Source organism: Hyperoodon ampullatus, assembly GCF_949752795.1.
Source record: "Hyperoodon ampullatus genome assembly, chromosome: 8".
Taxonomy (NCBI): domain Eukaryota; kingdom Metazoa; phylum Chordata; class Mammalia; order Artiodactyla; family Ziphiidae; genus Hyperoodon; species Hyperoodon ampullatus.
Genome location: NC_136921.1, coordinates 96482457 through 96496494, shown reverse-complemented (window position 1 = coordinate 96496494; position 14038 = coordinate 96482457). Strand labels below are relative to the sequence as shown.

The window sequence follows — 14038 nt, the reverse complement described above, 5'->3', positions numbered from 1 at the left end:
AGTAATAGCCAAAAGTAAGTGACAGGGGAAATTTGGCATATTTTATTTTCGATTTATAATTTTTCTTTCTTAATAACTAGTGGAAATGATGGAAAATACATCTCTCACAGCTTAAAAAATGAAGAGAAATCTGTGGTTCTTTAACCATTAACGTGTTGTTGGAGGGAAAAAGATGTTTAATATCTAAAGAGTAATACATTTTGATCTTTTGAATCAAGAAATCTGACATTTCTCCATCATTCTGAAATAAATACCATGTACCATTCCATATACAGCAACAGGATAAATGCAGATCTTAAAAGTTTCATTAAACATTCCTCTGTAAGTTAAACCCAGACACACACTCATGTCTAAATGTATTTAATATTTATTTTTTACTTTTAAAGTGATGCTATTTACATTTGACATTAGAAGGCAAATCTTATCAGTAGGACATCAGGGATTAAGCTGGGCGGTATTAAAGTTAGAACACTCACATGTTTGCAAATTTCTATATTGTTAAAAAGAAAATCACTGTTGTAAAATAAATACTTATTTTTAAACTGTAAGTGATATGGAACGATCTGTAGGTAGTTCTAAATTTCCATCAAGGGGCACTTCCCAGGAGGTGTATTACTACTTTGTGAGTGTGGAGAGCAGAGATGGAAGTCAAGCAGTGGTGTTCCATGGGATATTCAGAAAAGTTAATAGTTCAGTTATTCCCAAGAAGACTTCTTGCTGCAGACCCGTTATTAATGGTCCCACTGCTCTTCTCTCTCGTTCACGCCTTCTTCTTCTTCGGGGAATGCTGATTCATTCTGGCCTTTCATATGCTTAACCCCTGAAATTATAAAAATTATGCTCAATTTATTTCTGTCAGATTCACTGCTTTGCTGCAAGAGGTAAAGAAAATGAGTGGAACGTTTTCACTGGTGTATATGTGTTTTCTCCAAGAATCTCAACAATCTAATCTTATATAAACCTTTTAATTCACTGAGGAATAAAAACACACCCAGTCCAATTTCCATTCGAAACAGAATGTCTTTTATAGTAATTAAATTTTCTCCATTAAGAATTGCATCACTGCCTATTAAAAACCTGTTAACTACAAATCTGCTCACAGGCTCTTCTCCTCCTCAGGAGCAAGGAGGTGTGTGTGTGCCATTTCTTTAACTTTCAGACAACAAAAGAATCAGAATACTGTTAGTCTTCTTTAGGAATCAAAACATACAGATATGATTCTGAAACTTTTGTATTAAAAATTCTTCAATCACTTCCCCCAAAACCTACACAGAGGAAAACCATTGGCACACCTTTGCCTGATATATAGGCTATGTGATCTGGCCTCTCCCTACCTATCTGGCCTCATTTCCACCAGCCTTTCCTGCTTTCCCCTTTCACAGTAATTTATGCTTTAACAATACTAACCTGCTCTTCCACATTACAGGTCACTCCAGGCTCCCTCAAGCCTCCATGTCTTTCTCATTCTATTCTCTGTGCCGAATAGCTTCTTCCTACTCACCCACCTGATAACCTCCCACTCATCCTGATAGCAGCTTGCCTCCTCTGTGAAGGCTCCCCCAGTTCCCCAAGTAGACCTAGCTGGGTCTTTCTCATATTTCCCCCTGCTCTAGGATCACTTTCTCTTGTATCAATTACTTTATAGAACTGTATTTGTTTACATATTTTTCTCATTAGAACAAACTTGCTGATGTCAGGATTATGGGGTTTCACTTCAGGGTCCCAGGCACAGAGCCTGGCAAACAGTAGGTGCTCATTAATATTGATTGCATACATGATTGATGGAATTAATGAGGTGACACTTTGGTATATGTCTTTGGCAGTTCCACAATAATGTATATTCAGATTTTTTTCAAAATTAACTCATTTGGAGTATAAATCATAAGGCGACTACTACAATCATTACAAAATTATCTTTCATTTCACTCGGGTCTATTCTGTTAAAACATCATACTAGCTGACACTGCATATAGTGATGCGTAACATGGAAAAGTTTATAGATTTTTATATTTAGGTAAATTGGTTTATGAGATTTTTCTAAATATTACTGAAAAACATTGCAGTTAGAATTGATAAATGAAAGAAAGTCACTGCTCATGTTTACTATGAAACAAAGAAACTAAAAAAAGGAAAAACAAAGAGTGGATTTGCATGTATTGCAGTCAGCAACCTCAGAGTGCCATTTGGCAAGGAATGACACCCCTGGGCTTGGTTGATTATCTTGCAAAAATATTTGAGAAGTTGTAATAATATTTAAATACTGTAATTTCATCTGCAAACACAGATCACTCACAATCACCATAGAGAGAAATTTGTTGTTAACAAATGGAACTTATTTCATCATGTTATAGATTACATAGGAGAAAAAGAGGTCTAAATGCTAAGAAGGAAAGGGAGTTCAATGAGCATCCAATCAGTCACTCTGCTAGAGCCTTACATACCTGGGTCACTAAACCTCACGACTCCACGAGATAAATACCTGGATGGTGAAATCTAGACTTAAAGAAGATAAATGATTTGTTCAAGTTTACAAGGATAGTGTGGTTCTAAAAGAAGTTCTGACACATCATAGTCCCTCAATATATACTGACTCACTGACTCACTGACTGAGTGAATGAAGCATAAAGTTCCATTGTCAGGAGAACCCAACTCATTTTCACCTTTAGCTTTTTGGATGCTAACCTAGACTCACCTATCAATCTCTAGGATTTATTGTAGGTTTACAGTACCTACTAACCTGGTTCAAACCATCTTGGCATTCCCTCTGAAGTATTAAAGCTTAGTAATCATCCAGCCGCCTGCCAGTCTTTCCTGAGCTAAAATTGTCTGCACCTCCCAGGATTTGCAAAGGTTCTACTGCCTCCAGTGCTCATCCCTTTTATCTTCAAAGTAACTACAGAGTAATGAAGTTGTGTTCAGACAATTTTCCTTAAATTAGGGTTAACTTAATGCCAACGTTGATTTGTCTATATGAGGGAGTCAAACATTAAAAAAAATGGTAACCAAATGTCCAACTTATTAAACCATTAATCATCCACTTCCCATACTTGACTATAGGTCTACTCACTTATTTATTTTATAGTGATAATGGCCACAAAGTCATACGAGAAAGCCTTCTTTAAAGTAAAGTCACTCACTTGAGCAAACCTTGCAATGGGCTTTTCTCGGTCTTGTTTGAGTGTGGCATTAACTATTGCCAGGTGAAAGATTTTAATGAGGCAGGAGGAGGTCACGTCACAGAGCTGTTCTGCCCAACCTCTCTACAGGACCACAGATTCCTTGGTTCCCAAAGCAGTTTACACTAATGTCATCTTTCCATTGGATAACGGATGGTTGATTAATTTGTGTTTTGAATTTTTCTTTTTTCCTTTCAGCAATGTTTGTTTGGTTATAGATGCAATAAATGCTGAGATTAATGTGTGAAGTCTGTGAGAACTGTCTAATAATTTTTCTCCCCACACCCCTCCTCCTATCCCCAAACACATATATGCCTTGTATTTAAATTTTCTTTGAAGCCTCATTCAATATTTGAGTAATTCTGGAGGTGGAGGAAAGTAACTTGCTCTGGTGGTGTTGGTGAAATTCTCAGACCCTCCTCTTCTGCCAAATGCTAATGAACACGCAGGAAAACACCTCACCTGCACATGAACTGATTCCCAGCATGTGGCAAAGGGCCTCCTGGAGCAAGAAAGACACAGGCAGCCCTGCACTCAGGCAGAAGGCAGAGGGATCCCCAAAATGCACAGAGGCTATTTTCTCCGTAACAAAATGAACATACAAGAAAAGGAGCCAGATATAAGACAAGGATATGCAGTATGAATACATGAAGGAGTGAAGAAAATAGAGTTTGAGGAAAAGAAAGTAGACTGAGTAAAAGAAGGAAAGGAAAAGAAAGAAATATTGCCCCTGCACAGAACGTTATACTCGTGCTCTTCTTCATTCTGTAGATCAGGAGGTTAAATGTGAGTTGGATGAAGTTGTAAAGTGACTGAGTGAAGAATTATGAATAATTAATCCATAAAGGGAGGCTTACATTTGGCAAACCACACATCAATATGTTTATCGATTAATTCAGAGGGGAAAAAGGCAGGTTTATCACATTTGTAGATGACATGAAACTTGGAAGAAAAGATGACATGATGAATGGAAAACTAGTATTCCAAAGAGCTGGAAAGATGGCCCAAGCAATTAAGGTAGAGGTCAAAGGGAGTTTTGTTTTTAGGAAGATTATTTTGGTTCTAAAAGGTAGAGAATGAGGGCAACCTAGATTGAGTATAGTTAGGGATTCAGGTGACCACCATCTCAACATGACCCAGCAGAGTCACCTGTTTGTAGGAACAGAGCTCTTGGCAGTGTGGGTGGCATTTTTAACAGGAGAGTCAGCAGTTTAAGAGAGGAAACTTCTCTCTAACCATGTGTTGTTCAGACTTCTCTGGATTATGCTGCCCAATTCTGGATTCTGCATTTCAAGAGTTCCATTGAAGGAAGTAATTGAGATTAAAAGCAGTTTTATGAATCTTTTCCAGAAGAGTTGGATATGAAACTGCACTGTTTAGCAAAATAAAGAGAGGACAAAAGAGGCTGCCATTGAATTCCTAAAAGCCTGGAAAAAGAAATAAAATTTATCTAAGTGGTGACTGAGAGCGACAATAGTGTCAATAGCTGACATTCATGTGGTGAAGGCAGAGTACAGATCTTCCTAGATTACAATGGGGTTACATCCCAACAAACCCACTGAAGATATCATAAGTGGAAAATGCGTTTAATACACCTACCCTACCGGACATCATAGCTTAGCCTAGCCTACCTTAAACGTGCTCAGAACACTTATATTAACCTGTGGTTGGGCAAAATCATCTAACACAAAGCTTATTTTATAATAAAGTGTGGCATATCTCATGTGATTTATTGGATACCATACTGAAAGTGAAAAACAGAATGGTAGTATGGGTACAGAATGGTTGTAAGTGTACTGTATTTGTTGTTTACACTCATTACCCTGTGGCTACCTGGGAGCTGGGCTCACTGCCCCGCCTGGCATCACGACACCATATCCTACTGCACGTCACTAGCCCAGGAAAAGATCAAAATTCAAAATTCGAAATACGGTTTCTTCTGAATGCATATTGCTTTTGCACCATCGTAAAGGCAAAAAATCTTAAATCAAACCATTGTTAAGTCAGGGACATTTGTATGGCTCAATATAAAGAAGAAAATTTCTAAACTCTTTATGTTTGCCCAGCAACAAGCATGTGAGTGAGCTCCCCGTCACTGTGTGTGTTCAAGTCAAAGCTAAATTTCCATCTCAGGTGAGAAGGAACCCTGGATTGAGTAGCAGGGAAGGCTAACAAGCTCACCCACCCTGAGATGCTATTCATATAATACAAAGGAAATCTTCTTTCCTACTGAAAATTTTGCTTTGCAAGTACTCCTTGCTCTGAGTACTATAAGTTACAAAAAAGTAATTTTAACTTTAAATGACTTAAGTGGCCCAAATCCACATTTTAAAACAATTCACATCGGGAGTAGCAAATGTAAATGGATTCATTTTTTTTTCAACCACATATTAGAAGTTTGAAATCATTCTAAAGTCCTCTGGGGAATTTGTGGATGTATTTTGAGAGCCTCTGACCCTCTTGGAATTCTATTTATACTTGTTTCTGTGCCTCTTCAGTGAAGAAGGTCCATAGTTTTCAGCAGAATCTCAGAGGGTCTCTGACTCACAAATAGTTGTGAATATGAATCCTAGTCTAATCTCTTCACTTTAAAGATGAAAGGACAATTTTAGATGGCAAAGTGACTTGCTTAAATTCACACTGCAATCATAGGCTGGGCTGGGACACAAACCTGGGCCCCTAATTCCTACTGGGGGCTCTTCACCTGGGCCACCAGGACTCAATCTACCACCACTGTTATTGATCTTTTCCAAAGTTAAATCCTGAAGGAAAATGTGGTGACTCAAGATCATAAGGCTTTTTTCATTATCAAATTCTTTCAACTTATAACTAATAGATATAGATGTAACTTTTCAGTCTTTTTTGTCATCATTGCTGTTAGTGTTTTTAATAGAGTTTGTAAGCAGGAAGATGTACAATTTAACTTTGCCCAGCAACAGTCCCAGAATGGAACCAAGTTACAAATAATGTACACGATATTAGAAAAGAAGCAATAGGAGTTAAATATAATGAAGTTCCTACTGTGTGTTGAGCAGGAGAGAGGCACAACTACAAATCAGATGGCGATGTAGGCCAGGGGTGATGGCATGCAAATAAATGAAGTTAATTTAATGAAGACATGTAGAATTAAAGCATTTGGAGAGTTCTGATGTGGGAAAGAAGAGCTCCAACTCAGGAGATAGTAATTTGGACAGCCGTTGACTGAGCAATACACTGGTTAGATTAAGGGAAGCAGTAAGTCTGATATCTATATAAGAAAATTATTTGAAAAATACATTTAACAAGCATTAGTTTTCTGAAGGCCTACTATTTACAAAAGAGTGAGTTCAGTGGCCCTAAAAGAATGATTTTTCTAATGGTTGCTTGTATATTGATCCTTCAAATTTTATCCAAAAAATCATGCTAGATATACTCAGGGACTATAATTTAAGCTATAATATGGGACATCAAGTCTCCTCAGTAAAGGCCCACCATCTCTGATTGAAAATGTGCTTTGCATTTCCCAAAATGCTTTCACATGTATTTTGTTTAATCTTCTTGTCATTCATTTATAATAAATAGCTATACATTAATATACTGAGGGTCACAGAGATCAAGTGATGTATTGATTTCATCCCAAAGCTAAACACACATCATGTCCTGAACTCATCTTAAATCTATCCCTTTCTACTTCATTTGGAGTAAATTACATATAAACAGCACAGTTGATCTCTGCTCTAATACGATGACTGTTCAGTTAATATAAACTGCAAATCAACACAGGATCATTTCACTTAACCACCCATTACTTAGAGAAGCATTTCTCTGCAGAAGAATAAATGTGTAATATGCTTCTCTCTTCATCATACATGGGAATAGGGGCAGCATGTTTATATGGAATTCATATGTATTCATAAGTATTATATATTTATGTATATTTTACCCATCGTATATTTTACCAAAGCTGTTGCCCAAGAGTAAAACCTAGATTTAGCAGTAAATGCTGAGGAGAAGATAGGGGAGGAGGTATACTTACCTGCTATCATTAGAAGTGTGAATTCAAAGAATATCTTTGGAGAGTAATCTAGTCTCACTTATCAAAATGTAAAGTGCCCACATCTTTATCAGTAAGTCTGAGGTTGGAGCCAGGCAAGAATATGTTTTTTAATTTTGCAAGGATCCTGCTATTCAGCCTAGGGTGAGAATCACTTTGATAGACTGACTGCCTCTTTTGCTCTCTACAGCTAAGTGCCCTTCTAATACCCCCTTTCTCTTCAAAGCTAATGCATTCCATGAACTCAGAAGTAAAGTTAAATTTTTAAGCCTACACATAATGGAGCTAAACAGCGTTGGGCAATTTTACTTTAGAAAGAGACAGAATGGCTCCCTCACCTGCCGGACTTGACTGCCATTGATTGAACACAATAGCATATCTAAAATAAAGAATGCATCAATAAACAGGAGTCCGTGGTTAGCCTTGAAAGCACTAAAAATAAAATAACAAAAGGAGAGTTGCATTTAAAGCCACAGAACAAATGATGCCTGTGTTTTTTAAGTGTGTCCACAGAAGGATGTCCTGTGCTGGCATTTTAGAAGTCTCTGTCTTCCAAGGAGAGTACCTTCCTATTGAAGCAACAGTGGTCTCTATTGGCTACCATAGCCTTGAAATGCAGCAGGGCCCTATGGTCCTTCCTCCATTTCCTCAGCCTGCCTTTTGTCTGTAGAAAAACCTTAGCCAAAGAATAAGTTTAATCAGAGAAGTGAAAAAAAATGCAGAAGTAAAGGAAAGCAGTCAAACAAGACCAAATAATAATAGTTTAGTCATCAAGCAAAGTCAAGGACCTTTAATTTCTCCTCAAGGGCTGTAGATAATATTCTGAGCCATATCCTTTGAGCTGTCTTGTAGATACTGAAACCCCCACCAGGTGGAAGAAGTTAACTACATGATGAATCAGACTGTAGCCATGACATAAGCTGCCATAATTCTGAGAATTGGCCTCAAAGAAACAGGAACAAACCGACCCTGGAACTGAAAACTAACTGTACTTCAAACAATCAAGATGACACTGATCAGTCCACCGCATGGCCAATTTCAAGATGACTGTTAGAGATGATTGTGCTATTTCTGCATGTAACCCCTTCCCTCCACCTATAAAAGCTCTTTCCCACTGATTGTCGGGGGGGCAGCCTTATGGTATTAATTCAGCCACCTGTATCAAGAATCACTTTGAACATCACTGGTCTAAATGCATCAGAGATTGTCAGACTGTAAGATTTTTCACTCCTCAAACCTCCAGTAACCCCATACTCTCTTCACACTCAGCTGATTTTTTCAGGGATAATTGAAGTAATCATTAATGAATTGACAACAGCATGGCCAAATCTACCAAGATATTTGAATCAATGCCCATATCTCTGCCTCCTCTCATAAGCCTCACCTCTCATTTTTTCCACCCCTCTTTTTCACAATATCTCTTACCCTTTCAAAGAATTCTCCTAAAATTATGACCTCTCTTTCTTGCATCATCAGTTTCTTCCATTCTACTAAAATAGTCCCATAACCACAAAAACAGGTTTTAATTTCTTTCATTTCAAGAAACTGTCTCTTGACTCCACTCCACCTCTTGTCACTGCCCCTTCTCTCTTCTTTAGAAAACTTTAGAGCAAAACTCATTATAGTATAATAAATAGACTGGGTCATGTTATAACCTCTCCTTAACATACTCCAATCAGACTTCTATGTTAATCACTCCATTAATAGTTCTTGTCAAGTTTCCCCAACATACTCCATCTAGGGAAATCCAGTAGTCAGTTTCACACCATTTTAGACAAAATCTTGGCAGCATTTAACATAAGTGGTCACTTCTTTTTGTTGAAACACTAATTTGACCTCAAGATGACCAAACACGCCTGTTTTTCCACTTACCTTATTGAGTACTCCTTGGTCTTTTCAGCTAGACAGTCCTACTCATTCTCACCCTACATGCCAGCCAGTTCCAGGACTTGGTTATTGAATGTTTTCTCTATTTGTACTCACCTCCTAGGTGATCTCATCCAATACTATTGCTTTAAATATAATGTGTAAATTGATGATTTCCAATTGTATATTATCAGTCCCAATCCCTCATCTGAGTTCAGGTTCATAAAACCAACAGCCTAACTGTGTTCTGACTTTTAAGTGTTTAATAGGCATCCCAAATTTAGTATATCCAAAACATGATCTTGATTCTGTCCCCAATCTTCAGACAAAGAGAAACAAGCACCTGGCCCCTACCAACCTTCTCTTTTCCAAATCTTTTCCATCTTAGTTAACAGAATATTCTCAGGCCCAGTGTATTCTTTGCCTCTTCTTGTTCCTTTCATACTCCTCTTCCAATACATGACCAAATTTTGAAGGCTCTACATGCAAAATTGTATCCCAAGTTTAATCATTTTTCATCAGTTCCAGTACTACCACCTTAGTCCCATCCATCACTAATCTCTACCTAGAGGACTTCAAGAGCCTTCTAACTTGCTTCCCCATTTTCTCTCCTTCCACCCTACAGTTAATTCCCCAAAAATTTACAGAATAATCTTTTAAAAAATTACTTTATTCCTCCAATGAAAATCTTTGATGACTTCTCATTATCTTAAGAATGAAATTCAAATGCCTCACCATAAACTTATAATCATTAAGATGCTTCATGATTAGGTTCTGTCTCCTGAACTTATCTCCTTCCAACCCTCCCTCACTTGCTTGCCTACATTGGTATTTTACATAGACCTCAAACAGCCTCAGGCCTGTCCTCCTTGCTCTCTTTACTGGATTCCTCTTCTTCTGAGGGACCCACATGTTTTTTTTTCTTCACCTCAGTTGGCCAATCAGGTCTTTGCTGAGATGTCATCATTTCAGAGAAGACCACTGACCGTCCCATCTAAAACATCCCATCTCTTTCTTTCCCTTACTTTCAGTCCACTTATGGTGATTTATCTTATTTTTTCCCTTCCTTTAGAGCATTAATCACTCCCTGGTGTCATATGTCTTTATTTATGGAGTTATGGTATGCCTCCTGCTAGAATATCAGCACCATGAAATCAGAGTCAATACTCTGTTTTGTTTGCTGACTGATCAGCAGAGCCCAGAACAAAGCCTGAACATTATAGATGCTCAGTGCATTTTAAGTAAAGAAATGACTAACTTCATCTCACTTTCTTGAAAAATATTCCCTGTTCAACATATAAAGACTTTTCAACGTAGCCAAAATTTTTTTCAGATAAATGAACTTCTGCTCAATCCCTTTAAGTCACATCTCCTATAATAAATAGAAAAGGTAGATTATTTTTGGCCTGGAGTTAGTTTGTTCTTCTCAGTCTCCTATAGTATTTTAGATTACCAATCTAGACTCACTTAGCAATTATGATTCTGAAACTCCACCTAGTCCAAGAAAATAGGCAGTAAATCTTAAAGATGGAAAGGAGAAATGGTACTTTCCCCAGTATATAATGTTCTGATCACCAAACCAGTTAATTAATCCCATTGGGTACATGGCTTTCACAATATAAGTAATGTAAATGGATTTGATTAAGTATTTTGGTCTCCTCAGTGATTCTCCTGTTACTTAAAATTTTCTTTTATGGGAAAGTGCTAATCCTGATGAGTTGAGAGTTACATGCAGTCTCAAAATCAGCTCAGTTCTCTGTATCCTGAGGCTGTTTTCCTCCCCTTTTCTCTGTGGAGGGCCTCAGCTCAGTTTGTTTCTCATTACACAGCTTGCTGGCCCTGGCTGCCAGGAAGCTTCTGAATGACGAGATTGTTCTGTTTTATCCTCCGCCTGACCCAAGGACTTGCAGTTCACACGCTGAGCTTTGCAACTCTTGCTCTGACCCTGCTTTTTTTGTTCAGATTTACCATTGTTCTCATAGTCATTCTTGTGCACAGGCAGTTTTACTCTCTGACCATCCCTTTAAATAATAGCAATTCATTGTATCACCATGGGGCTCGCTGACCTACTTTCTTCTTTGATTTGCTGCCCTACAGTTGGTCTGTTTTACTTGTCTCCCACGTGTAAAATCACAGTCTCTCTTCTTTTTACGTAGATCTTTAACAAACTCTCCTTGGATGAGCTGATACCACTTCTTTTATTTCTTTTTATTTCTTTTCAAATTTTGATTTTATTAAGAATACTTGATGCAAAGGAGCAATTATATACTCAAATTCTATAGTGAGTAGCCATTTTATCTTTTTTACATGAGGAAGGAATAATAGTAATAACATTTTTGCTTAAAATGGTAATTTTCTATTATTTCTGCCCTATAATATTAAAATGTAATAATTAGGGAAAATATGTATTTACTTACCTAATTTACTCAGTTTCTCAACACATGAGTATCAGTTACTTGTGAAAATTTTTTCAATACCAAAATTAGAACACTCCAACCCCGCTCAGACATTATAAATTAATTGCCCTAAAACCACAGCTTTTGAATTTCCAAATTCTTCTCTTGAAAGCAAAAACAATCTTACTTTCAGTATACATACATTGCATTCAATTTACAATCACCTTTGTATTAGAAAAATTCTAAAATTATTAATAAAAATTAATGTAAGCTTTTTCAAAAACCCTTGTTGAATTTCATTGTTTCAGAGGCAAAATTCTCTTAAAGTATGTTTATGGCTTAGCACACCCAAAATTATTTGAAATTTTTTTCAGTTTGTTCCCTTAACTTACTGTGTATCTAGTCTGTTTACCTTTTCTTAGATATTTATTTCATTTCTTCCTCAAATAATAGACACTACTCTGAGGGAAAAATATATATATATATATATATAAATATATAAATAAAATAAATATATATATAAAACTGAGAGTAACCATCAGATTTTTAGAGATAAAATGAAATTATTGAGAATGAACAGCACTATTATTTCTGCCTTGATACACTGACTAGAAACAGTCTCCAATTTGCTAACACAAGGTAGCTGGGCCTCTCAGAGAAGATACCAGAGGGGCCATTTGGCTAGGGCCTCTTATGCAAAACTGGCCATGATTTAGACTTTTGATATTATCTCCAAATGTTCGTATAGACATTAACAGATATATTTATTGACATATTTATTGACAAGTTTATTGACAATACTTTTTTAAAGTACCACTCATAAAACTTCGCACATACATCTGATTACTGGACCATACTACCTGGATCATACCATGACTTATTCTTTTTTTTATAAATATTATAATTATGAATAGTTCAATTATATCATATTGTAAATTTTGTTGTCAAATGAAAATATTGACAATTCCATCATTTTTGCAATCCTGTTTTGGCATCTCTTCATTTGTTAATATAGGGAACCTCAAGAAAGGAACATGACCAGACCCCTTTATCCTCCAGAAGACTTTAGTAAGGGAGTCATATAAACCAATGGACATGGAAGAAGAATAGCCTATACCCCTGTTCTAATCCCTTCTAGTCTCCTCCCCACAAACTATATTAGCCTAGAGACCTAGATTGAGAAAAGAGCTTTTTCTCAATCATAGAAGCATGACTTTACAGGGTCGAAAGAACTTTAAAAAGCAGTCTTGAGTTCAAAGGACAGTCCAACTGCCTCTTAACATATATACATACACACACACACACACACACACACACACACACACAAACACACTGCAACCACCACCATCATATTAAGATGTGAACCAAGGCCTGTTTTCTGAAGTCCCACAGCGAAGAGCAATCATTCAATCCAGAACACAGTTTTTCGGACTTTATTCTGTATTCTCTGCCTTGTGCCACACCAGACACAGGAAGTGACAAAAATGATGGTGCCTGGGAGTCCCAGGTGACTTCCCTTCCCGCCTTCTCTTACCCAACCACAACCTGGCTGCCTGATGTCCATGCAAAACCACTAAGAGGTAAAATGTCTTCCATGGTATGTGGAAGCTGGACACTCTAGGAAGATTCTCTAATGGATGTTTTGTGAGATTGAAATGGACAGTTAGTATAATAATTTAGGCAATATCATAGACTGTGTTTCTATAAATTGGCCTGAAAAAAAAAAAGGCATTGATTCTATGTATTCTCAGTTCCAAATCCCTTACAAATCAAGTTTCTGAGCACAATCCTTTTTTATAATTGGAGGCTGCATGTTCTGGAAATTCACCAACAGTACTACCAGAAAATAATTAGAAGTGGGTGGAAATAAGGGGTATAATTTTCTAAGTTTCTAAGAAAGATTTACCTCTCAACAAGTAACATTATCCCCCAGATATTCCTGATTTGTTCTTTATAATGAGTGTCTATTGTTTAGTCTTTTCTCTACTCTCCCCTGCTTATAGGGAATGACTATTCTCCCCACTTACTTTCCTTCAGGAACCACTCTTCTCCCCACTCCAAACACCAGGTAACAATCAGCACTGCCTGTTTCTTATATTATCTTGTCCTCTGGCCACTGTGCCAAAGCCAGGGGTATCTGACCCATGCTGGGTTAAGTATAATCCTTCCCCCATGATCTTACTGTCGGAAACCAAGTCATTATAAGAGAGTTTTTAATTTATGGATGGTGTATGATGTTAAACTTGTTTGCTCTTGATGGCCAGGTTTCCTACTTAAGGAGATAGCTGGTCTGCAGTGGACCATAGGGAGGATGAAATGGACAGGTAAAATAAAGGAAATGGAAGAGATGGCAGACTTTGATTCTCTTTGTTTCCTGAGGCTCAGCTTCCTTTCCTTTCTTTCCTAGTAGTTTGTTTTCCCTTAATAGCATAAAGTAACCAAGTAATCTTTCAACAAATTTCCCTTTTGCCTAAGCTAATTAGATTTGAGTTTTGACATGTGAAACCCAAAGTGTCCCAAATAGTCTATTCTCTCTTTCTTATGTCTTCCCTGTGATCTCCTTCTGG

The 14038-nt window shown here is 37.2% G+C and overlaps 1 protein-coding gene across 3 annotated transcripts in view; it reads right to left on the bottom strand.

Annotated features, from left to right (window-relative positions):
- Positions 1-731: 731 nt before the first annotated feature.
- PPP1R1C (protein phosphatase 1 regulatory inhibitor subunit 1C) overlaps positions 732-14038 on the bottom strand; it is a gene marked incomplete at both ends in the record, with an annotated part of 119669 nt that continues 106362 nt past the window's right edge. For all 3 annotated transcript variants that reach the window (XM_079709921.1, XM_079709922.1, XM_079709923.1), the window contains one exon: positions 732-820. In XM_079709921.1, coding sequence (XP_079566047.1) covers positions 732-820 — 89 coding nt within the window. The remainder of the gene's footprint in view (positions 821-14038) is intronic.